The 22,655-nt window shown below is 41.8% G+C and overlaps 1 protein-coding gene across 1 annotated transcript in view; it reads left to right on the top strand.

The window, feature by feature from the left end:
- Positions 1-21,649, top strand: part of L1TD1 (LINE1 type transposase domain containing 1) — a 28,568-nt gene extending 6,919 nt beyond the window's left edge. The window contains exons 2-7 of the mRNA XM_008690842.2: positions 4,679-4,751; positions 6,557-6,637; positions 11,752-11,937; positions 14,068-14,262; positions 16,115-17,104; positions 19,612-21,649. Of these exons, the coding sequence (XP_008689064.2) occupies positions 4,679-4,751; positions 6,557-6,637; positions 11,752-11,937; positions 14,068-14,262; positions 16,115-17,104; positions 19,612-21,222 (3,136 nt within the window). The 3' untranslated portion in view covers positions 21,223-21,649. The remainder of the gene's footprint in view (positions 1-4,678; positions 4,752-6,556; positions 6,638-11,751; positions 11,938-14,067; positions 14,263-16,114; positions 17,105-19,611) is intronic.
- Positions 21,650-22,655: the final 1,006 nt, after the last annotated feature.

The raw sequence follows: 22,655 nt of genomic DNA, 5'->3' as shown, positions 1-22,655 counted from the left end.
GCCCAAGGCTCAAAGCTTTTCACCCCCAAAATTGCTGCACACAGGGCTGGGGGAGGTCTTACGCTCTTAAACACCTAATCACAGTACCCTTATTACACTTAATGCAAATGAAAGCTAATCTCTTCAAATCATCAAATATCCAGTCAGTTCAAATATTCCTTTTTGTCCCTGTTTGGTGTGCTCTTCTGTGGTTGAGTTGGGATCCCCACATGCTGTGTTCAGTTAACAACAACTGATACTGTAGAGCCAAGGGCAGGCCGCCACTTTGGCATATTGATTATTCTGAATAGAAGTTACTACAGAAATAGCTGGTGCAAGGACACTCGGACCCTCTTCCGTCCTCCTGAAAGCGAAACAAATCTCCCCTATTAAAGACACTCTCCCCGCACTACGAAGTAAAAAGACATCCTGATCACCAGACACAGGAACTTTAAAGCTAAGAGAGCTGAGAAACAAAACTTGCTACTTTTCTCCTCATCTAGCTCAGCCAAAATTCTGCTTAAAATCTTTACTAACTCAGGGCTGCCTGGCTGGCTCAGGGGGTAGAGCATGCTACTCTCCAGCTCAGGGTTGTGAGTTCAAGCCCTGTCTTGGGTGCGGAAGCTTTGAAGGATGGTTGGAAGGCAGGTAGGCCAGGATGGGGGTCCCTGCCCTAAAAGGAACCACCATTACAAGGATTTTATAGCACCCTGGAAGGAGCCCTCCGCCGTTTCCCCACATGATAGTAGGTGACAAAAACCTGATTGGGTGACAGGTGCGGGGAGGATTCATCAGATTAAACAGCCCTCCAAGAAGCCCATAAAAACCCCTAGACTTAGAAACTCTGACGGCAACCCTCTAGGGTCCCCTCCCTCCTCGGGAGCATTGTGCTATCACTTCGCTCAGTGAACCTTGCTTTGCGGCCCACCACTCTGGTCTCCCTCTTCATTCTTCAAAGCCGGGTGACCAAGAACTGTGGGCACCGAAGGACAGAAAAATCCTGTAACGGAACGTACTTGAAAAATAATCCATACTAATTAAAGCTCTCAAACATCTGTTTTCTCTAGCCTATCAATTCCTTACAAATTTATTGTCTCTGTCTAAAAAAGTATAAAAACTGCCTGTCTCGATCATTTCTTTAGGTTTTATTTCGTTCTTGGGCCTCTGTGCGCACAGAATAAAACTGGCACGTTCTCCTGTTGACCTCTCTCACATAAACTGAATTCTTAGTCCAGCTGGAAGAACTTGAAGGACAGAAGAAGAATTTTTCTTCCTTATAATACATTAAATCTCTTTTATTTATATATTTGTTTGTTTTCTTTCCTGAACAAATAAAATTCTACCAAAAACAGATATATGTAGATAGATAGATAGATAGATAGATAGATAGATAATTTTTTTAATTTACTTGGTCCATTTATTTTTTCACTTTTTAAAATTTTTTTTAAATTTTTAAAATTTAAATTCAATTAATTAACATATACTATATTATTCATAGGTAGAGCTTAGTGATTGTCTCTTTTAATGATTTAAAGATTGAGATTTCATCTTTGCCGCCCCCACCCCTTTCTTTTCCCCTCGATATTTATTTGTTCAAGAAACGAGGCCCTTTGTCCTGTATGGTTCCCATCACTCTGACCGCATCCCTGCCGTGTCACCTAGCCTGCTCCTCCAGCTCATGGATTCACCCTCAACCACCACTCGCATTAAAGTTTTTTTTTTCTGCCACTTGATTGCCCTATTTAATTTTATTGTTTTCCATTTGAGTGATTTTATTAATAATGGTGGAGAGGCAGAAGGAATTTTTAAAATAGACCACATACTGTGAAAAATTGACATGACTGGAGCCATTTAAAAACATGTCAAGAGAGGCCACAGTAGAGAAACAGCTCACCCCGCCTTGGTGTAACGGCCCAAACCTGTGGACTGGGCAGTAGAGTCGTTCTTTCAAGCAGTTGTTTGAGAAGTTAGCAGAACGGACATCCGATCACCAGTCTGATGGTTGTGGACTCCCTGAAGATAGAATCAGTAGTCAATCAATGTAGAACCCCAAGTAGCTTAGCTGTTAAAACACCCAGAGAAAACCTTTTTTTTTTCTTTTCTTCAAACTCAGGTCATTGCCCTCTCCCCTCTCCCTTGCTTTTACCCCACAAGCAGAATGCTATTTGCACATTTACCTAAATCTGTGCTCCCCAAATTACAATTCTTTGATCCAAAATAAATCCTCCTTTTCCTCTGATCATAGGTCTTTCAGGTTAACAGCGCCCTTCATGTGTTCCGCACACATTGATTGGGCACTACCAGGTGTGGAGGCTGCACTGCTTATTAGCCATGTAACCTTGACCAAGGCAACCTCCATCTGAACCCTGCATGCAAGTCATGCCTGGGGAGCCCATCCACTGAGAACCCCTGAATCTGCATCTCAGGACAGCTCCCCCAGAGCTGCTTGGCCCATCCCTCTTATTTCTGGAGATAGCCGGCATTTAGTGGTACACTGAGAACCACCAGAGTCTGATTTGGCAAGTCTGCTCACTCACTCATTCCCTCGTTCCCCACAAGGGCCCAGTACATACTAGTCATAAGTCTGGGTATAGAAGATAAATCAGTGAACAAGAAAGGTCAAGATTCTTGCCCCACTAGGGTTATATTCTATATTCCAGTGGAGAAGTGGAAGAGAGACATTCCCAAAAAAACACAAAGTTGAGTATGTTCAGGTTCTAACCACTGGGAACCAAATAAAGAGGGTGATAAGATAATGTGTGCGACTCAGTTGGAAAGAGTTCTGGGAGGGCTCTTGGAGGAATTAGCATGTGACCCGAGACCTGAGCACCAAAAGGACTGGGTTGTGAAAGAACTGGAAATGTAACTCAGAAAGGAAACAGCTAGCGCAAAGGCCCTGAGGCAAAAATTTCAGTGTTTTCTGAGCAGGAAAAAGACTATTTCTGTGATGGGAGGTAGAACTAAGACAATGTTAAAGGGGGAGTCAGAATGGGATGAGGGGTTACAATTTTACTCTATTTGAAATGGGAAACCACGCAAAGGGATTCTGTGGAGAAGGACTGCAGAGGGGCCAGGGGGAGGCCAGGAGATCAGCAAGAAATGGTGGGCTCCGACTGCGTTGAAGCCATGGGGAAGAAGGGTTTGGGCATGATTGCATGCGGGGATTGAAGAAAACCATGGAATTGAGAACGGCCCCTGGGGTTTACCGCCCGAGTAAACTAGGCAATTAACATTGCTTTTATTGAGATGTAAGACAGGAGTCAGGGCTGGTGGCGGTGACGTGCGGAAGGGGGTTGCATGAGTGGAGGTAGGTGGGTTGGGGGTGGGCTGGGAGTTTGCGTCAGGTGGAGGGGTGGGGTGGGGTGGGGCACGTTTAGCCCGAGGCTCAGAGGAATTAGAGCTGGGGGCTGGGGCTCCGGCGGCAGCCAGCAACCGGAAGTCAGCGAGTGCCTCAGGATTGGAGGAGATTTCCGGGGGAGGGGCGAGGGAGGGTAGCTTGCGAGGGGATTGGACTAGAATCTTTCGAACTCCTCCAGGCGAAGGGAGGAGCCTACAAAACTTGCTGAATCCGTCTTTCCTCCTCAGGCGCTTGTGTACGTCCTCAGGCTGCATCCCTTCTCCAGGTAAGACTGGCCCAAGTGCGAGGGGAATGGGCGCTGCTGGGGCCCTTCTCGCTTTGCTACCTGCTTTGTTCCTCAGGGCCTGGTGAGAGACATCTTCCTGAGCGTCCCCTCCTCGAAAAGTAGGAACATTAAAGTAGCAGTGCCAGGGGCGCCTTGCCTGGCTGGCGCAGTCGGTAGAGCGTGAGACTCTTGATGTGAGGTGGTGAGTTCGAGCCCCCCCATCGGGTGTAGAGATTATTAAAACAAGAAAAGAAAATAGCGCCAGGAGGAGAGAATGAAGTCAAGGAAAGGAAGCAGTATTTAAGCTACTGGCTTTTAAAGAAGGGCTGGGGAGGTGAAAATTTCCATGGTGTCTTTGGGGAGTAATGGAGTGAGAGAGCGCTTTGGAGCCAGGCGGGCCTGGGGGTTCAGTCTGTCTTCATTTCCTAGATACGAGGCCTTGAACTTCATCTCCAACCCATCTTCGCAGTATTTCCCATAAACTAGAAGGGAATCGGTTTGAAGGTAGTGACTTTCTGCATCTTCCTCATTGTTAGAAATGACTGAATTCTTTTTCAAAAGACAAAAAGAATATATGTTTGCTGCCAAAATGTCAGCAAATAGACCCCAACTAGCACAAAGAAGAAACCACCCTCTTTCCCTGTCCCTCTGCTTACCTCCGCAGTTGGGGCCCTATATCTTTCCTTTCCATGCAGCATACCCCCTCACCTGCACTCCCAGGCTCTCCATTAATAACTTTGCATCTTCGCATACTTACTCCTATGATCCTATAAATGTAAGCAAACATACAGCTAGGGGAGAGCCTTTTTTTCCCTATGTACAAAGTGGGGTACTTCTCTACATATTAAACCTTAAACTTTATTATTTATTTGAGAGCGAGCGAGAGAGCACAAGCCAGGGGAGAGGCAGAGGGAGGGAGAAGCGGACTCCCCGCTCAGCAGGGAGCCCGATGCCGGGCTCGATCCGGGATCCCGGGATCGTGACCTTTCCCGAAGTCGGGCGCTTAACTGAGCCACCCAGGTGCCTGTAAACCTTAAACTTTAAATTCTGCATCATGGACTTTGCTTGAACTCTAGGCACGGAGACAAATGTGCGAAGACCACGTCCTGTTCTGCCGAGGACTTCTTCCAGGTGAACGGCCTTCACTGGGTAAGCCCCTGAGACTTGGTGATTGAGTGGCTGGGGAGCGGGAGAAGTGGAACCGCAGGGTGCCGGTGTGCGAAGTTCAGAATGAATTGGGCAGTTGACCTTTGGACCCCTGAGCCGTGAGTCTTGGAGCAGATGGTATAGGCTAGGAATCCTTTGCCTGGGGCTGTGGTTGTCGGCTGTTAGCGGAATCTCAGATTTTGTCACCACTAGAAATCACAGGTATTTCACAATACAGTTGTTAAAGGTACAGTGAAACAATTTTACCCTTGTTAAGTCAAATTAAAAAGTAGTTTAGACCTGCCACTCGGTTTTGTTATTTAAATAAGAAGATCACATACTCTGTATCTCAGTGTATTATACTGATCACTGTCAAATGCTAAATTCCTGTCACAGATGAATGAAAATAAATTTGGGGTCTCTTTCCCACCGAAGATCCCAGACATCTTGAAATCTATCAGCTCTGGCTTCAGAATCCCTAATCAGGGAGGAAAACGGGATTTGCAAACACTGAGGCTGGGGCCAAGTTGGCGAGTTTCAGGTCAGGGTTGGATGGCTATCAAAAGGGGTTAAGCGTAGGAAAATTGGGGAGGCTTTTAATCAGTGCAGCCATGAGTTTGGGTTTCTGTTTTAAGAAACTTCAGGTATTCCACAGGAGGGCACTCTGAAGACTGGAGGCTGTTAGGGCGAATCTTGAGCAATTCACACACCCTAGGCCATGGGTAGGGGGAGGATGAATAAATTTTCTCTTAATCTCCCGGATGGACCAGCATGTTTTGGTTTGCATTTCCTTAGCTTGACTGCTTTTTCATATGTTTATTAACTGCTTGCATTTCCTTTGTGTTGGTGGATTTTCAAAATGGGCAGCCAGTTACTTCTGTCTGTGCGTGTGTTCCCTGTGGCCACCTGCAGTTTGGTTTGCTGTTTCTTTACCATGTACCATGTCCAGGTTTTTCTGGGTACAGGGGAGAATAAGGAAAAGACTCACTTGAACTTTTTCTAAATGGTATTATGCTTTCCCCAGTTTAATTACCCAGAAGGTTCTGATAATTCCCAGTGCCCCTTTCAGGGTGGAGAAGGCAGATATTTTCCCCAACCCTAGCTGTAAGCCGCTTTTTAAAACACTAGAATCTGCTCTGGTTTGCATTTTCCGGATTCATAAAATTGAGCATATTTTCATGTTTGTTCATTCTCATTTCTGTTGGTTTCATTCTCATTTCTGTTGGTTTTGTGCGCGTTTACAAAAATGAGATTATACTACATGCGTATTCTGCAGCTTATTTCTTTAATGTACCAAGGACACTCTAAAGCCGTGTGTTTTGTCTCTACATATGCTCGGTAATGGCTGCTTAGAGTTGCACAGTGTGGTAGACCTTCATCAGCTCAATCCTCTTACTAAGCGACTTTGCTTTCTGAGCTTCTGTCACGAAAACACAATGCTAAACCTTTTGTCTCTGTATTCTTTGTACAGAGTGGTTTTTTTCCTGGTGTAGATTCTCAAGGGCAGAGTTATTATGTAATATATCTGATTTTAGTAGGTGTTCAGTTTCCTGGAGAGTTGTAACCACTCCCACTCCAGATAGGCAAAAATTAAACTTTTTTTTTTTAATATAAATATCCTCAACTTCCAGGGTTGTGCAATTTCTCGTATTTTGGTATTGCTTTGCATGCCCTATTTTTTTATTTTAGCTTATTATAAAAGCTTTTAATATAAGGAACATTAATGATTTTTTTGTGGTGGTTTAGGATGTTCCCTCTTCTGTGGGTTACTTACATGTTTTATTAACTTTTTTTTGCTTCTGTTTTAGCTTTCTTGCAGTTCAGAAGTATTTAATGAAAATTGTTGTGTAGTTCAATGGAAACTTCTGGATATGGAACCGTTAAATGTTGTATTGATTTTTCTTTATAATACTGATCTGATGAGGGGTTTGTGTTTGTTTTTACTTTGTGGATCAATATTTGATTATTTGAAAGGTTTGTTGGGTTTTTGTAACTTTATTTTTTAAAGTAATCTCTACACCCACCGTGGGGCTCGAACTCAAAACTGGGAGATAAAGCGTCCCTCGCTCCACCGACTAAGCCTTCCTGACGCCCCTGATTATTTAAAAGTTTTGCTGGGATACTGTTTATTTCTTTTAGCTTTTTAATTACCATACATTTGCAAACCGCCTTTTTAAAATTCTTGTATTAGATCATTTCTCATGTTTAATTTTGCACTTTGTAATTTTTTTCTCTTTAAAGGAAAATTCTTACTTGGCTTTTGATTTTATTTTTTACACTTTTAAATTTCTACTGTTATCTCAGCCTTTTGTCTTAACTTCTTGGTTTTTACTTAGCCACGTTGTTGGGGGCACGGATACTTAGTTTTGATTATCATACCTGAAAAATGCTTTGCTTTATTTCATACTTTTGACCTGAATGGTGCTTTATCTGATCTGTATTACCTTCGTGCTTCAATTTTGTGTGCATTTGTACGGTGTTGCCCTTATTTTCAGTTTTCTTTGGCATTTGCTCTAATAGTATCTTGTAGGACATACTGAGCAGTCTGTATTTCAGGTGGGAGAGTTCAGTGCTTTTCTTTTTTCTTTTCTTTCTTTCTTTCTTTCTTTTTTTTTTTTTTTTAAGATTTTATTTATTTATTTGATAGGGAGGCAGCGAGAGAGGGAACACAAGCAGGGGGAGTGGGAGAGGGAGAAGCAGGCTTCCCCCAAGCAGGAAGCCCAATGCCTAATGCGGAGCTTGATCCCAGAATGCTGGGATCATGACCTGAGCCTAAGGCAGACGCTTAATGACTGAGCCACCCAGGCGCCCCTCAGTGGTTTCGTCAACAATTTTTTTAGTTAGGAGATGGGGGCGGGGGGGGGGCGCCTGGCTGCATCAGTGAGTGCAGTGTGACTCTTGATCTCGAGGTCGTTGAGTTCAAGCACCATGTAAGGTGTAGAGATTACTTAAATAAAATCTTAAAAAAAATGTTAGGAATACTTGCAAACATATGATGGAATGAATCCTACCCATCACCCAGATTCAAGAATAGGTATCTTCCCCATTTGCCTCATTATTCTTTTTTTTTTTTTTTTTTTTAAGATTTTATTTGTTTGACAGAGAGAGACACAGCCAGCGAGAGAGGGAACACAAGCAGGGGGAGTGGGAGAGGAAGAAGCAGGCTCCCAGCAGAGCAGGGAACCCGATGTGGGGCTCGATCCCAGGACCCTGGGATCCCGCTCTGAGCCGAAGGCAAATGCTTAGCGACTGAACCACCCAGGCGCCCCAGGATGTTCATTCCTTCATCAACAAACATTTATTTAGTACCTATCACTGTCCATCATTCTGCTAAGAATAATACAAAAACAAGACAGGCACACCACCCCTACCCTCATGGACTTTATAATCCATTTCGGTTTCTGGTCTTTTTAGATATTGACAGTTTGGGGACAAAGGGGTAAATTTGGTTTAATTCAACGAACCTATATTGACCTTTTATTCTGAATAAAGCAATATAAAGACAACTTATTGATTCAGCAAACATTAATAAAAGGACATGTGTGGGGCGCCTGGGTGGCGCAGTCGTTAAGTGTCTGTCTTCAGCTCAGGGCGTGATCCCAGGATTCTGGGATCGAGCCCCACATCAGGCTTCTCCGTTAGGAGCCTGCTTCTTCCTCTCCCACTCCCCCTGCTTCTGTTCCCTCTCTCGCTGGCTGTCTCTCTCTGTCAAATAAATAAATAAAAATCTTTAAAAAAAAAAAAAAAAGGACATGTGTGATAAACTGTGTATACGTTTTGGGAGATACATAGTTGATTTAGATCTGGTAGCTGCCTCAAGGGGCCCCCAGAGTGGGCGGGATGATAAGATTTGTTTAAAGATATAACTAAAGCCAATGCTAGAAAATGATAGCATTGGAAAAGAGAAGTTCAGATAAAGAACTTTAACAGGAAGGTTGAGGAGATGACTAACTCTGGGAGAGGGGCAAGAGCTATTCTCTGCCTCAGTTTCCCAATTCATTCATTTATTTAATTAACAAATATGACTTGAATTCTTGCCACATTCCAGACATTGTTCGGGGCTAGAATGAAAATCAGACTAGAAAGGAGATACCTGCCAATTCACCAGGATAAACACTGTAATCCAGGTAGGGAGAAGATGCGGTGGGGGAACAGCGGAGGGAACTTCCAAGTCAGCTTGTGGTGAGAGACAGCAAAGGAAGGTTTTAGCTCTAGGTGAGCTGTCGCCGGGTGTGAAAGAAAAGTGAACATCTCAGGAGATAGAAGAGGGAGGACCAGTGTTCCAGGCAGAGTCATTACAAAGACTCTCAAGCGGGAGATGCAGAGGGAGTTCAGGGTGCGTGTGTGAGGCAGGGGAGGAGGCCAAGGGAGCCGCTGCTAGTGTTCCCCATGAAATGGGAAGGGAGGTTAACACCTGAGGGGTGGAGGTAGAATGGTCTAGGGAGACTGAAATGGCAGGTTATGCTCTGGAAAGCTGCTTCGAGAATGTAGGAAGATACTATTAAAGAACAAGCCAAAGACAGCTCTGAAAGAGAAACCATAAAAATGGCATAAATTCCACATAGTAATGCAAAATACTCAAACAGCTTAGTACTCTGGGCCTAAAAGTGGAGGGAACACCTCACTAGACAGACACACCATGTGCATGTGCAAGGGAACAGGGCTGTTAGGAAGACCTAAAACGATCGACCACAGGGTCTAGCTTGATGGGCTGAAAGAAAATGGTCAAGTCATTGGAGTAGGAATGGTAGATGGCTTCCATCTCAGTTGTCAGCTCTAATTGAAGGAATCCTGTGCGGAGAAGGATTTCAAAGTTACCTCTGTGCTCAGTAGGAAAGAGGGCATGATCGGTCAGGAATGTTCCTCATGGGCCCAGAAAGATCAGCCACCCCCATGCCAGGTGTTCGCCATCTTGGGACTGGAGGCCAGATGAGGCTGGGAGAGAAAAGGAGTCGGAGAGCTGGGAGGAGGGGACGTCAGAGAAGGAGATGGGACCTGGGGTTGCCAAGGTGTAATTCTCCCTGGAGCCTTCAGGGCCTAGACCTTGGCCATGGGAAGGTTTGGCTGAATAGAGGATAAGGCACAGTCTAGTGTTCAAAGACCTGATCACTGCTGCTTTTGTCTCACTGGAAAAGAGAAATGTCTTCAGGAAAAAAAAAATAATAATAATAAAATAAAGACACTGTGTCTTAAGAGAAGGAGATGGGTGACTGAAAGAGCACTTGGCCCTTACAGTGGAAACGGAGGAAAGCATGGGAAAGCCTCGCTTCTGTACTGTCATCAGCCTCACTTTGAACAAGCCAAAGAAAGTAGGGGCATGCCACAGCTGTGGGCCTCCTCCACACTCAGGGCTCACGCTGACCATGTGAACTCTGCAGGGGAAATCAGCCACTGACCACCTCCTGCAACAGGGCGAGCAGGGAGTGAGCCTCTCCTCCAATGACCTGATGCCGTGATTTTTTTTTTTTTAATCATGGTGAGAACACTGAACACGAGATCTACGCTCTTAACAAATGTTTAAGTGTAAAATACAGTATTATTGACTATGGGTATGATGTCATACAGCAGATCTCTAGAACTTTCCCACTTCATTTTTTTTTAAAAGTTTACATTTTTTTTTAAAGATTTTATTTATTTATTTGACAGAGATAGAGACAGCCAGCAAGAGAGGGAACACAAGCAAGGGGAGTGGGAGAGGAAGAAGCAGGCTTCCAGTGGAGGAGCCTGATGTGGGGCTCCATCCCAGAACGCCAGGATCACGCCCTGAGCCGAAGGCAGGCGCTTAACGACTGAGCCACCCAGGCGCCCCCAGAACTTTCCCACTTCATTAACTGAAATTTAATGCCCTCTTTTTTGTAAGACTCTTCTAGTAAGCCCCTTTTTCTCTTGCCTCCCCTAACCGCTGGCAAAGGCACTCTTTTTTTTTTTAATATTTTATTTATTTACTTATTTGAGAGAGAGAGAGAGAGAGAGCAAGCATGAGAGGGAAGAGGGTCAGAGGGAGAAGCAGACTCCCCACTGAGCTGGAAGCCTGATGCGGGACTGGATCCCAGGACTCCAGGATCATGACCTGAGCCAAAGGCAGACACTTAACCACTGAGCCACCCAGGTGCCCCTGCCTTGTTATTCCTTTTCCCTTTTTTGCTGAAGTATTTTATTTTATTTTTTTTTAAAGATTTTATTTGTCAGTGCACAAGCAGGGGGAGGGGCAGGCAGAGGGAGAAGCAGGCTCCCCACTGAGCAAGGAGCCTGATCTGGGGCTTGATCCCAGAACCCTGGGACCACGACACAAGCCGAAGGCAGACGCTTAACTAACTGAGCCACCCAGGTGTCCCTGCTGAAATATTTTAAAGTAAATTCTGGACATGTCATTTTACCTTTAAAGTTTCAGTATTGTAACTGTACTCAACATGGTAAACATATTGTAAGGTAGATAATTGTCAGATCACTATATGTATGCCTGAACTACCATAATACTATATGTCAGCTATGCTTCAGTTTTTTAAAAACTTAAGTGTTTAAAAAAAAAATTCAAACAAGTTTATTAATTCATGAACTGGGCTGCATCTTGTCTAGCGAATAGAGGGGAACACCAAAGGTCTGCGGAAAGGGAAAGGTTTTTAAAGGCAGGACAAGGAAGTCCTAAACAGAAAAAGGATTAGTTCAGGTGAGGTTCCCTTCATCTGGGGACAAAAGGGTTTTAATAGGTGGATTATCTCATCTTTTGGGGGAAGGAGAGGGCCCACAGGACAGATTATTGGTGCTGACCAGAAAATTCCCGATTGACCTCTTCAAGGTTACCGTCCTGTGTTGAAACTGCAGTTAGGTATCAGTCTTGGTTTACTGATGTGGGCCCTTAACCTAAGTGATGCCATTTTGGGCCTTCTGAACCATATCTATCTCTTAAAAAGTAAGGACATTTCTTAAATAACCACAGTATTATCACAGCTAATAAAGTTCGTATTTCTGAGTATCATTTAATATTTATTTGGTCCACATTCAGAATTTCCTGCTCTTCTGTGCTGATTGTTCAATTGGGATCCAGATACGGGGCACATGTTCCCTTGGTCTCCTAAACTGCAATAGATCCCTGGTCCGCCGTGTCGCTGAAGTATTGAAGCTCCGTGGAAAGTCTTACCCAGTGGACTCCACTCCTTGCTTTCTCTTAGTCGCCTTGATTAAGTTTCAGGTACAACTCCTGGTGTTGGATTTTCTAGTTTATTTCATTAGGAGGGATGAAATGTGTGTAACTAATATCAGTCACTTTTTGTATTAGTAAGTTTATGTTTTCTCTTTTGACCTTATCTTGGACTTAATCAAGAGTTTTTAGTATAAACCTTTCCTTTGACCTCCTGTTGCTTATAATTTGAGTTTTATCATGAATGGATGCTAGGGTCAAGATTTTTTGCAACTATTAATGTTTTCTTTTTTGAGTAGTTAATGTAGTGATGTACTTTTTTTTTTCAAGACAACAAAGAAATGGTTTTTTTTAAGATCTTATTTATTTATTTGAGGTGGAGCATGAGCAGGAGAAGGGGCAGAGGGAGGGAGAAGCAGACTCCCCACTGAGGACCCTGGCGTCATGACCTGAGCCAAAAGCAGACTCTTAACTGAGCCACCCAGGTGCCCCTTGACTGAGTTATTTTAGAATTTAAATAGCTGTTTCCTTTACTAATTTAAATGCTGTACTTAGAAATCTTTTAAATTTATGCTATCATTTTTCTTATTTTGGTTTTTCTGTAATGAGACATTATTGAACTATGTGATTGTAAGTAAGTATCCTTTTTGTGCTGACATGAATGACCTGTGAGCTGCTCCTGTGATTCTTATATCTTTTTAGTGGTCCTTGAAGTTCTGTTTTTTTAGGCTTTGTCATTGGCAGACAAGATGTTCCATGCTAAGTTTTTTTTTTAATTATAAACTTAATTTTTGGAGCAGTTTTAGTTTCACAGCATATTGAGTGCAAAAGTACAGAGAAGTCCCATATGCTCCCTGCCCCACACATGCACAGCTTCCCTCATAACATCCCACGCCCAAGTGCTACGTTTGTTACAACCAGTGCATTTACATTGATGTGTTATTCTCACCCACAGTCCACAGTTTGCATTAGGGTTTGCTCCTGGTAAGTGAATTTTCTTGAGTTTCTGTGTGTTTTGACAACTGTATGACCTCCATCTAGCACTAGTTTTACTGTCCTAAATTCCTCTGTGCGCTGCCTGTTCATCTCCCTCCTCTTAATCCCTGAGAATAGCTGATCTTTTTTTCTGTCTCTATAGTTTTGGCTCTTCCAGACTGTCATGTAATTGGAATCATACAGTATGTAGTCTTTTCAGGTTGGCTTCTTTGACTTCGTCATACGCATTTTAGATTCCTCCTTGTCCTCTTACTGCTTAGTAACTCATTTCTATTTAGCACTGAAGAATAATGCATTATTTGGAGGTACCACAGTTTATCCACCTACTGAAAAGTATCTTGGTTGCTTGTAAGTTTTGGCAATTCTGAATAAAGCTGCTATAAATCTCCCGGTATGCAGGTTTTAGTACGGATATGTTTTCCACTCCTTTGGAGATATACCAAGGAGCACAATTGCAGGATCATATGGTAAGAGTATGTTTAGTTTTGTAAGAAACTGGCAAATTGTCTTCCGAAATAGCTGTAATAGTATTTATTTGCATAAGCAGTGAATGCAGCATTAACTCCACATTCTTACCAGCATCTGATGTCAGTGTTTTGGACCTTGGCCATTCTAATAGGCGTGTGGTGGTATCTCATTATTTTAATTTGCATTTACCTGCTGACACGTTGTGAAGCATCTTTTCATATGCTGAATTGCTGTTTGCAGATCTTCCCTGGTGAGGTGTCTCTGGGTCTTTTGCCCATTTTTTAATCAGGTGGTTCATTTTCTTTATACTGCGTTGTAAGAATTCTTTGTGTATTTTGAATAACAATCCTTTATCAGATGTTTCTTTTGGAAATATTTTCTCCCAGTATATGGTTTATCATCTCATCTTCTTTAGTCTCATGCTAATTTGATTTTTTTTCTTTCTGGAATGTTCATTAGTTGTGGAATTAACTGCCTTTGGGCATATGATTCACAAATGTGTATCTGCAGAGCGGAAGCTAGGTTGGGTTCTAGACCCACTTATCTGGTTCTCTAATTTTCACAAGCACCTCAAACTTGATAGGTCAAACAAAATTTGTACTCTTCCTTTAAACCTGGTTTTTTCTTGGCCTTTCATGTTCTGGTACATAGCAAGCATTTGTCTAGTAGGGAGGCTAGATACTATAAAGCCGTCCCCTTTGCTCCTTCCCTCTGTAGGTTATCTTACCAGACGCTTACTACAGCCTTGTGGGTAGTTTTTCCTTGGCGTGGAGTGTGCCTGCTTCCATTCTTGCTATGTGGCTGCTGCTTATTTCTCAGGTTCAGTGTGAGCTACTTCTGTGGGGAAGCCTTCCTGGGATCCCTGTACATCAGATGACACCTGGTGTAGACACCCCTGACCCCCGACCTTTTGTAAGTTGGCACAGTTGCCGTTTGATACTTGTTTCTCCCTAGATGTTCTCTCCCTTGAAGGGGAGGTTCCATGTCAGGGTTTTTTTAAGAGAGTATCGGTGGGGAGGGGCAGAGGGAGGGAGAGAGAGAATCTTATGCAGGCTCTACACCCAGCACTAGCCGGATGCAGGACTTCCATCTCTGATATCAGGACCTTGAGATCATGACCTGAGCTGCAATCAAGAGTCGGACCCTTCAGTGACTGAGCGTCCTGGGTGCCCATCCCTGTCAGTTTTTACTCAACCTCTTTCTCCTTTACTATCCAGGACAGTAACTAGCATATAGTCTGTGCTCACGAAATGGGAGCGCGTGCCTGGGAACTTACATGGCTCATGTCTGCATTCAGAAGTCTTACCAGGATTATATAGAGAGGTATATGCACCTTTTATTAACCTTGCACCAGATCAGATGTTTTTTTTCAGTCAGGTGACTTAATTTCAGGGGGGTTTCTATTACTATGATCCATGTTTTGTTTCCATTAGAGGCTTGGGAAGTTTTCTGGTTCTATTCCTCAGAGCTACTATGCATACTCCTGTTCCCCTTTCTCTTCTGTTCATCTGCTTCAATAGGAGCTAGCATTTTGTTTATTTACCCTAATCTTCTTCCATTAAGTCGCTGAATTCTGTTAAAGGGGATGTGATTTTTCTTTTCATACCTGCAAGTTCAAGCAGTTAGGGTCTTTACAGCATTGCTGTATCAGTAAACGCAACTGGTTAAAACTTGAATACCTACTAGGCTTTGCAGAGGACAAGATTCAGGATCAGGCATCCCAGCTGTTGTCCAAAGCGTGTGTGTTGTGCATACCCACTTCTCATCCCCATTAAGTAAAGGATGAGGAATGGGTGGTGGTATCTCCGTCTCCACCATGCAGGGTCAGGACAGTAGGGTGTAATGATGAAAAACAAAAATGAACAACCTAAGTGAGTCCCATCAAGGAAAGATAAAGGGGCCTTTGTGAGGTGGGAGTAGGCATGGGTTTTAGTTGCTCTGTTCCCTCTCAGGGTATGCCTTAATGTTTGTATTCTGGAAAATAATAGTCTGAGTTGACTTGAGAGCTGGGTAGTTTTTGCTTTTTGTCTTTTAAGGTTTTTTTTATTTATTTGAGTGGGAGAGAGGCTGCATGATTGGGGGAGAGTTGTAGAGGGGTTCAGGGAGAGACAGTCTCAAGCAAACTCCTTGCTGAGAGCAGAGCTTCAGGCCCCCTCAGGTGAAATCAAGAGTCAGAAGCTCAACTGACTGAGCCACCTAGGCACCCTGAGAGCTGGTTTTAAGAAATAAAGTCTTAATGTTAACTCTTTGCAATCAAAAAAGGGGCTTCTCTTTCCATTTTGTTTAAGATTCCATCCAAGTCACCTTAAACTTTAAAAATTTGGTATGGTACACTCTTTTTAATAATGTTTATTTTCTTGTAATCTGTTTAATTCTCACAGAGAACATAGGCAGCAAAGTTAATAGTATAGGAAACTGGCCAATTTCCATCGTTCTTTCTCATCTATTTGGTTGATTTATGGCATTCAAAGCTTTACTTGAATGGGGTTTTAATAATGTATGAATTTTGAATTCTGATTTCTTTTTTGGTACGCATATACCCATCTTGTTACCCTTTATATTAAATTGTTGTGGAGTACTCATGCTGTAGTTTACTTAATAACCACATTTATATTCTTGATTACTGTGCTTCTCAAAAGAATTCTTCAGTAAATGAGTTTTGTTTTGTTTTTTAATTTCAGATGATATATATATTTTAAAGATTTTTGAGTTTGGGGGAGTCTAGCAGACCTGCAAGAGCAAAAATTACTCTTCTGGAAAATAAAACAACGTATCCACAATGTCCATTGTAGAGTCAGAAATTGGTAGACTTGCAAAGAAACAGGAAAATAGCACCCATAGGGAAAGAATTCAGTTGATAGAAACTGACCAGGAGATGCCTCAGGTATTAGATTTAAAATGCAAAGACATGTCAGCAGTTATGCTGATGAAGTTTAAAGGCTTGATGGAAAATCTGGACTTAATGGTTGAAGAGATAAGGGAGTCCCTTAAAAAGGACCTAAAGGAAATTCTAGGAGTAGAAAGTAAAATACCTGAAGTGAAAAATATAAACAATTCCAGTATCAAAAAGGAGTGGCCACAAATAAAAGGTTTAGCCACACAAAAAACAGGGTTGGTAGAGAAAATAGAAGGAGCAAACTCTGAAATAGATGAAGATACTGAAAATTTGACTTTTAAAAGAAAGGAAGTGAGTGAGTTGAGTAGCAAATTAGACAAAGCTGAGGAGTACAGTGTGGACCAAGGTAAGGAATTATCCTGTGATGAGTCACAAAATGACAAAGTTGTGGAAAGTGTGGAAGAAGCCGTAAGCAATATAGACAATACTTGGGGAGAGCGAAGCCTCCATACAGAAGTAACACAGGAGAATCGTGGGGAGGATGAACTGGTCAAGGAAGAGAGAGAGGAAAAAATCATTCAGAATTTAAAGAATAAAGAGAAAATTCTAAAAACCTCCAGAGAAGATGAAGGAGCAGTACTTACGTTGGTGGCAGACTTTTCGTCAGCAACACTGGACATTAGTAAGCAGTGGAGTAACATCTTCAACATTCTGAGGGAGAATGATTTTGAGCCTAAAGTTCTATGCCAAGTTAAATTAACATTTAAGTGTGATGATGAAGTAAGGACTTTTTCAGATCTGCAAAGTCTCAGCAATTTTATTAGCCAAAAACCGTTAATGAACGAATTACTGAAAGATGTACTCCCACAAAAGGAAAAAATAAAGAAAGGAAGAAGGTACGGGATTCAAGAAAAAGTGGTAAGTAGACAGATCTGTGGAGCTTATGTACAGAGAATAAGTAATAGTTGGTAAAGTTATTCCAAAGGTTAAGCCAATTTTTAGGAAATAATTTATTAAAAGTAAAAGCATGACATTAAAAGTAATGACTTAAAGGCTTGTTTTCTTTTAATGGCTGGTGTTGGAAGCTTGGAAGAGGTTAGATTTGAGTTGTTTGAGAAGAGATTGTACATATTCATTACAGACATTAAAAGAAAAATGTATATGTTATGTATTTAAGGGTAAACACTAAGATAGTAGCTTTTATTTTTTATTTATTTTTATTTTTTAAAGATTTTATTTATTTATTTGACACAGAGAGAGACAGGCAGCGAGAGAGGGAACACATGCAGGGGGAGTGGGAGAGGAAGAAGCAGGCTCCCAACAGAGGAGCCTGATGCGGGGCTCGATCCCAGAATGCTGGGATCACGCCCTGAGCCAAAGGCAGGCGCTTAATGTCTGAGCCACCGAGGCACCCCTAAGATAGTAGCTTTTAAATCAGTAAAAGGGAAAAATAGAAATAAACAATTGAGTAAGTTCAATTAAAAGCCCTCATGCAATAGGATTATGAAAAAAAATTACCAAATACTTTCAACTTTGAATTCATAAAGTAGTCTTGCTAAGCCGTCTTCATTAGCCATCAGGAAAATGCAGATAAACCTATTTTACTAAAGCCTATTTGAGTGTTCATTAATGCTAATATATAGCTGTTACATATTCCATGTATGGATTTTTGTTTTTATATCATATTAAATTAGGTTTTTGTCTCTTAAATCATATTAGATTATGTTCCCATGTTGATTTCACTGAAAACAGTTAGGTTATTTTCTGCATGTTTTTTGTGATCCCGATCTTGAGAGGTCATTCCTGTGATATAGAGATTCTCTATTTCTCACCTTGGATGTGTGTATATTTCATATTTTTGTCTGTGGTGTAAGATAGTAGTCTAGCTTCATTCTTTCGCATGTGACTGTCCAGTTATCCCAGCACCATTTATTAAAGAGACTATCCCCATTCCGTATTCTTCGCTCCTTTTTCCATAAATTAGTTGACCATATATTCTGTATTCTGTTTACATTGATCTACGTGTCTGTTTTTGTAACTTTATACAGTGCTGTACTGTTTTGATTGCTATAGCTTTGTAATATGGTTTAAAATCAGGGTGTGATGCCTCCTGCCTTATTCTGTTTCAAGATTGTGTTGGGTATTAGGGGTCTTTTGTGATTCCATACAAATTTTATGATTGTTCTATGCCTGTGAAAAATGCCATTGGGATTTTAGTAGAGATTGCACTGAATCTGCAGATTGCCTTGGGTTGTGTAGACTTTTTAACAATATTAATTATGCCAATACATAAGTAGAACATCTCTATTTATTTGTATCCTCAGAGGTCTGTATCATAAGTCAGTATTTTTGATGGGTTCTCAAATTTCCTGCCCTCCCAACATTTTGAAGTGTAACATATTTGCAAAATGACAGTCTAGAATTAGGAGATATACTTGGATCAATAAATTCTTTATTTGAGAATCAGCGTTTAATCTCAGAAATTAACTTCCTGGTGATGTACACAGATGAGGCACCCAACCTGTCCTGATGGTCTGGGGAGGTGAAGGACAAGTAGTGACCAGCCACCCCTAAATAGGGAAGAGTCCATAATAGAGGGAGCATTAAGTGAAAAGCTCAGAGGCAAGTACAGGGTTTCAAGGAATATTATGAACCAACATATATATTACAGGTACTGTCTCCAGCTCAATACCTAGGTTGTCTTAATTAACCCTCGCAATGATCTGAAGTAGTGTTGTCATCAGATGCTATTCTAGAGGGCAAGTTGATGCACCAGTAGCAAATGTGACAGCTGGGTTTGAACAGACATTCTTTTTTTTAAATAGGCTCCATGCCCAAAGTGGGGATTGAACCCAGGACCCTGAGATTTAGAGTTGCATGCTCTACCAACTGAGCCAGCCAGGTGTCCCTGAACAAAGTAGTCTTAAATTGAGCCTGAACTCCTAACCAAAAAACATGCTTTCCTTTTGAGTAATGTGGCTGTAGCTTGAACTGCAAGTGAGATCTTTAAGAAATACTAGATTTATTTTTGTTTTCTTTGGGGGAGAAGTAAATGTCAGTTTTGGGGGCTTTTTTTTGGTAGTGTCCCTGAAGTTAGAGAAGTTTCTTTACTGTAGGGTCCTTGCATGTAATCGGACATTCACTAACACGAGTTGTTCTTGAGGGTCAGTGTTGGGAATATTGAAGGAACACACTAAACATGACCTCACGGAAATTTGTTGCAGGTGCTACACACATAGTAGGTATGATGGGGTGATCGCAGGGGAAACATGACTTGTTTGGGGACCTAGGCATTCAAGAACAAGTAATACTTAAAGAATTTTCTAGATATTTGGTAATTGTTAAAATATGTAGTCAAATTAGAGAGTGCAAGGATTAATTCCTTTAAAAGACACAAGAAACAAAGTTTTTTTTCCCCCTTTCAGGAGAAAACTCTACTAGATTTGAAGCATGGAGTTGAGGGGGAAGCCAGTGATGGCTTGAGCTTTCTATTTGTTAAAGAAGTAAAGTTTGCTGAGCCAGAGGTGAAGAACTTAGAGACTCAGGAAGAGGAGTCTTCAGAGCTGGAAGAGGAGGGAGAAGAGACTTCAGAGCTGGACGAGGAAGAGACTTCAGGGCTGGATGAGGAAGAAGAAGAGACTTCAGGGCTGGATGAGGAAGAAGAAGAGACTTCAGGGCTGGAGGACGAGGGAGAAGAAGAGGCTTCATTGTTACGTGAGGAAGAGGGTTCAACCTTTCAGCATCATTCTGTGGTAAATACAAAATGTGGAGTTGAAGAAAAAAACAGTAATGGCTTGGAGATTGTTTTAATTAAAGAGGTAGAAGATTCTGAGCCAGAGGAAGAAGAAGGTTCAGAGTGGGAAATGGAAGTAGTCTTATCGTGGGAGGAAGGAGAGGACTCTGAAGTAGAAAATGTAAAGACTGCCTCCCAGATTGAGAAAAAAGAGGCCTCAGATGGACTTAAAGAAATTGCCTATGATTATTTGGCTCGGGACGTTGAGAAGAAAAAACTGGTGAAACACCGGATGTTGCAGAAAACCCAGAATAAAGAGGAAACCGCTATGCCCAGAAACCAAGGAGCTGGGACAGTCTGTCCAACCTTGCCTTTGGCCTCTCCCTTAAAATCACTAGAGATAAGTTCTGATAAGCTGAAAAGGCATTTAAGTACAAATTTGAGTACTCCATCAGGAATCACCAAATTTTTAAGGAAAACTGAGAAAGAGCGACACAAAACTCTGCTAACAGATGAGCAAACTTCTAAAGAAACAGACTTAATACAAGAAACAGAAGAAAGCTTCAGAAGAAATGTAATTAACAACTTCAGAGACCTACAGGAGGAGGTTGCAAATATTAAAAATTACTTTCCAGAGGTCTTGGAAATAAAAAACTCAGTAGATGTTCTGAACAGCAGAATAGACAGACTTGAAGAGAGAATGGACAATCTAGAAGACCGCATTGAAGAATTCTCTAAGGATACAATGCAAATGGCCAAACAGATAATAAATAAAGAAAGGTCAAGAGACATAGAGGATAGATCCAGAAGTTGCAACATCCGTTTGATAGGAATTCCAGAAAAAGATAATAAAGAGAATGGAGCAGAGGAAATAATTAAGGAAATAATTGAAGCAAACTTTCCAGAGCTAAAGGATTCAAGTCTTGAGGTTGTCAGTGCTTACCGAATACCTAGTAAGATTGATGAGAAGAGACTCACTCCTAGACACATCTTGGTGAAATTTGGGAATTCCAGTGATAAAGAAAAAATCCTTAAGGCTTCCAGAAAAAGAGAAATAACCTATAGAGGAACAAGAATCAGATTGACCGCAGACTTATCATTAGATACTCTAGATGCTAGAAGTCAGTGGAGCAGTGTCATAAAAGTGCTGCAGGCAAAAGGCTTTACACCTAGAATCCTATACCCAGCCAAACTGGCATTTGATTTTGAAGGTAAAACAAAGACATTTTTTGATATTGAAGAATTCACAAAGTTTGTTTCTTGCATACCCTCTTTGAAAGAATTACTAGAGGATGTACTTTAGCAATCTAGGATGACTGTAAACACGTACACGCAATATATATTACCCTCCTCCCACAGCAAAAGTCAAAAAGGAAAACGAAGTTAAAACACCACATTTCTACCCAGGAGGATGGACCGTGAACAGTGTACTTGGCGAGTAGGGGAAAGGAAAGTTACAGATACTACTTAGATGTTGGTGAAATTAAAGTGTGTTATTAAAATTAATGTTAATCATTGTAGCTTGCGCAGGAGTAGGCTTTCTAAACTACTGGGGAGAGGGAGGGAATCTGTCAATGTGACCGTAGGTAGGGACAGGTGGGGTGAAAGTAATAGAAAAACACAGGAAAAAAGATGGCAGGTTAAGTTAAATAGGGAAAAAATGTGAAAGTTGAACTTTAATCACAAGAAGGTGTTCAGTTTTATATCATTTATCATGATGTAAATCTTGAATTTTTATATTAAACCTTTTTCCTTCAAATATGCTTCATTTGTTTTTTTTTCTACTTTACATTTCTAATGCATTTTGTCATTACATAGTTAATCACCTTTACATTTTATTGCATAAACCCATCCAATGGAGAGATCGAATCTCTTTCCTAATATTGGACTTTAATGTATTCTCAGTTGTTAGTCTAGAATAAAATAAATTGGTTTGCAGTGTATAGATAAGAAATGAAGAGAATGGGGGCGCCTGGGTGGCGCAGTCGTTAAGCGTCTGCCTTTGGCTCAGGGCATTCAGGGATCGAGCCCCACATCAGGCTTCTCTGCTGGGAGCCTGCTTCTTCCTCTCCCACCCCCCCGCTTGTGTTCTCTCTCTAACTGGCTGTCTCTGTCAAATAAATAAGTAAAATCTTAAAAAAAAAAAAAGAAATGAAGAGAATGAAGTAACTGTTTTATGGCTTGCTCCAGGGCTTATTGCATATATTTAATTTACAAAAACAAATGTCCTCTGCCCTGCTTTTGAAATCAGCTGCTTTTCTCAGTTAGTCCTTCCAACTCTCACCTTCATGGACCTTTCTGCAAACTGATTGCTACTTCAAATGCCCTGGCCTCAGTACACCTGGCTTTGAGCTCTAACTCTGCTGTGTGACCCCAGACAAGTTACTAATGCCTCTGGACTCTGTAGTTCCTTCATCCGTAACTGGGTTCATTTCTTCCTCTCAGGTTTCTTGTAAAATTCTGCAAGATGACATTCGTGCCCAACATAAGAGGACATTTGTGTCCTCTCAGTAGACAGGAAATCCTGCTTGCTGGCTGGTAGATCTAAAGTAAAGCTGGTTGCCCTTCTCCCAGATGACTTTATTTTTAATATATACACCCAATATGGGGCTTGAACTTAACAACCCTGAGACTGAGTTGCATGCTCTACCAGCTAAGCCAGCCAGGTCTCCCCCCCCCCCAGTTGATTTAAGAGCACCACAGGAGGCCGTCTTCCCGTGCATTGGGGGGGGGGGG

Source organism: Ursus maritimus, unplaced genomic scaffold, assembly GCF_017311325.1.
Source record: "Ursus maritimus isolate PB19 unplaced genomic scaffold, ASM1731132v1 scaffold_12, whole genome shotgun sequence".
Taxonomy (NCBI): Eukaryota; Metazoa; Chordata; class Mammalia; order Carnivora; family Ursidae; genus Ursus; species Ursus maritimus.
Note: the sequence above shows the minus strand (reverse complement) of the source record. Positions and strands in the feature narration are given on the sequence as shown.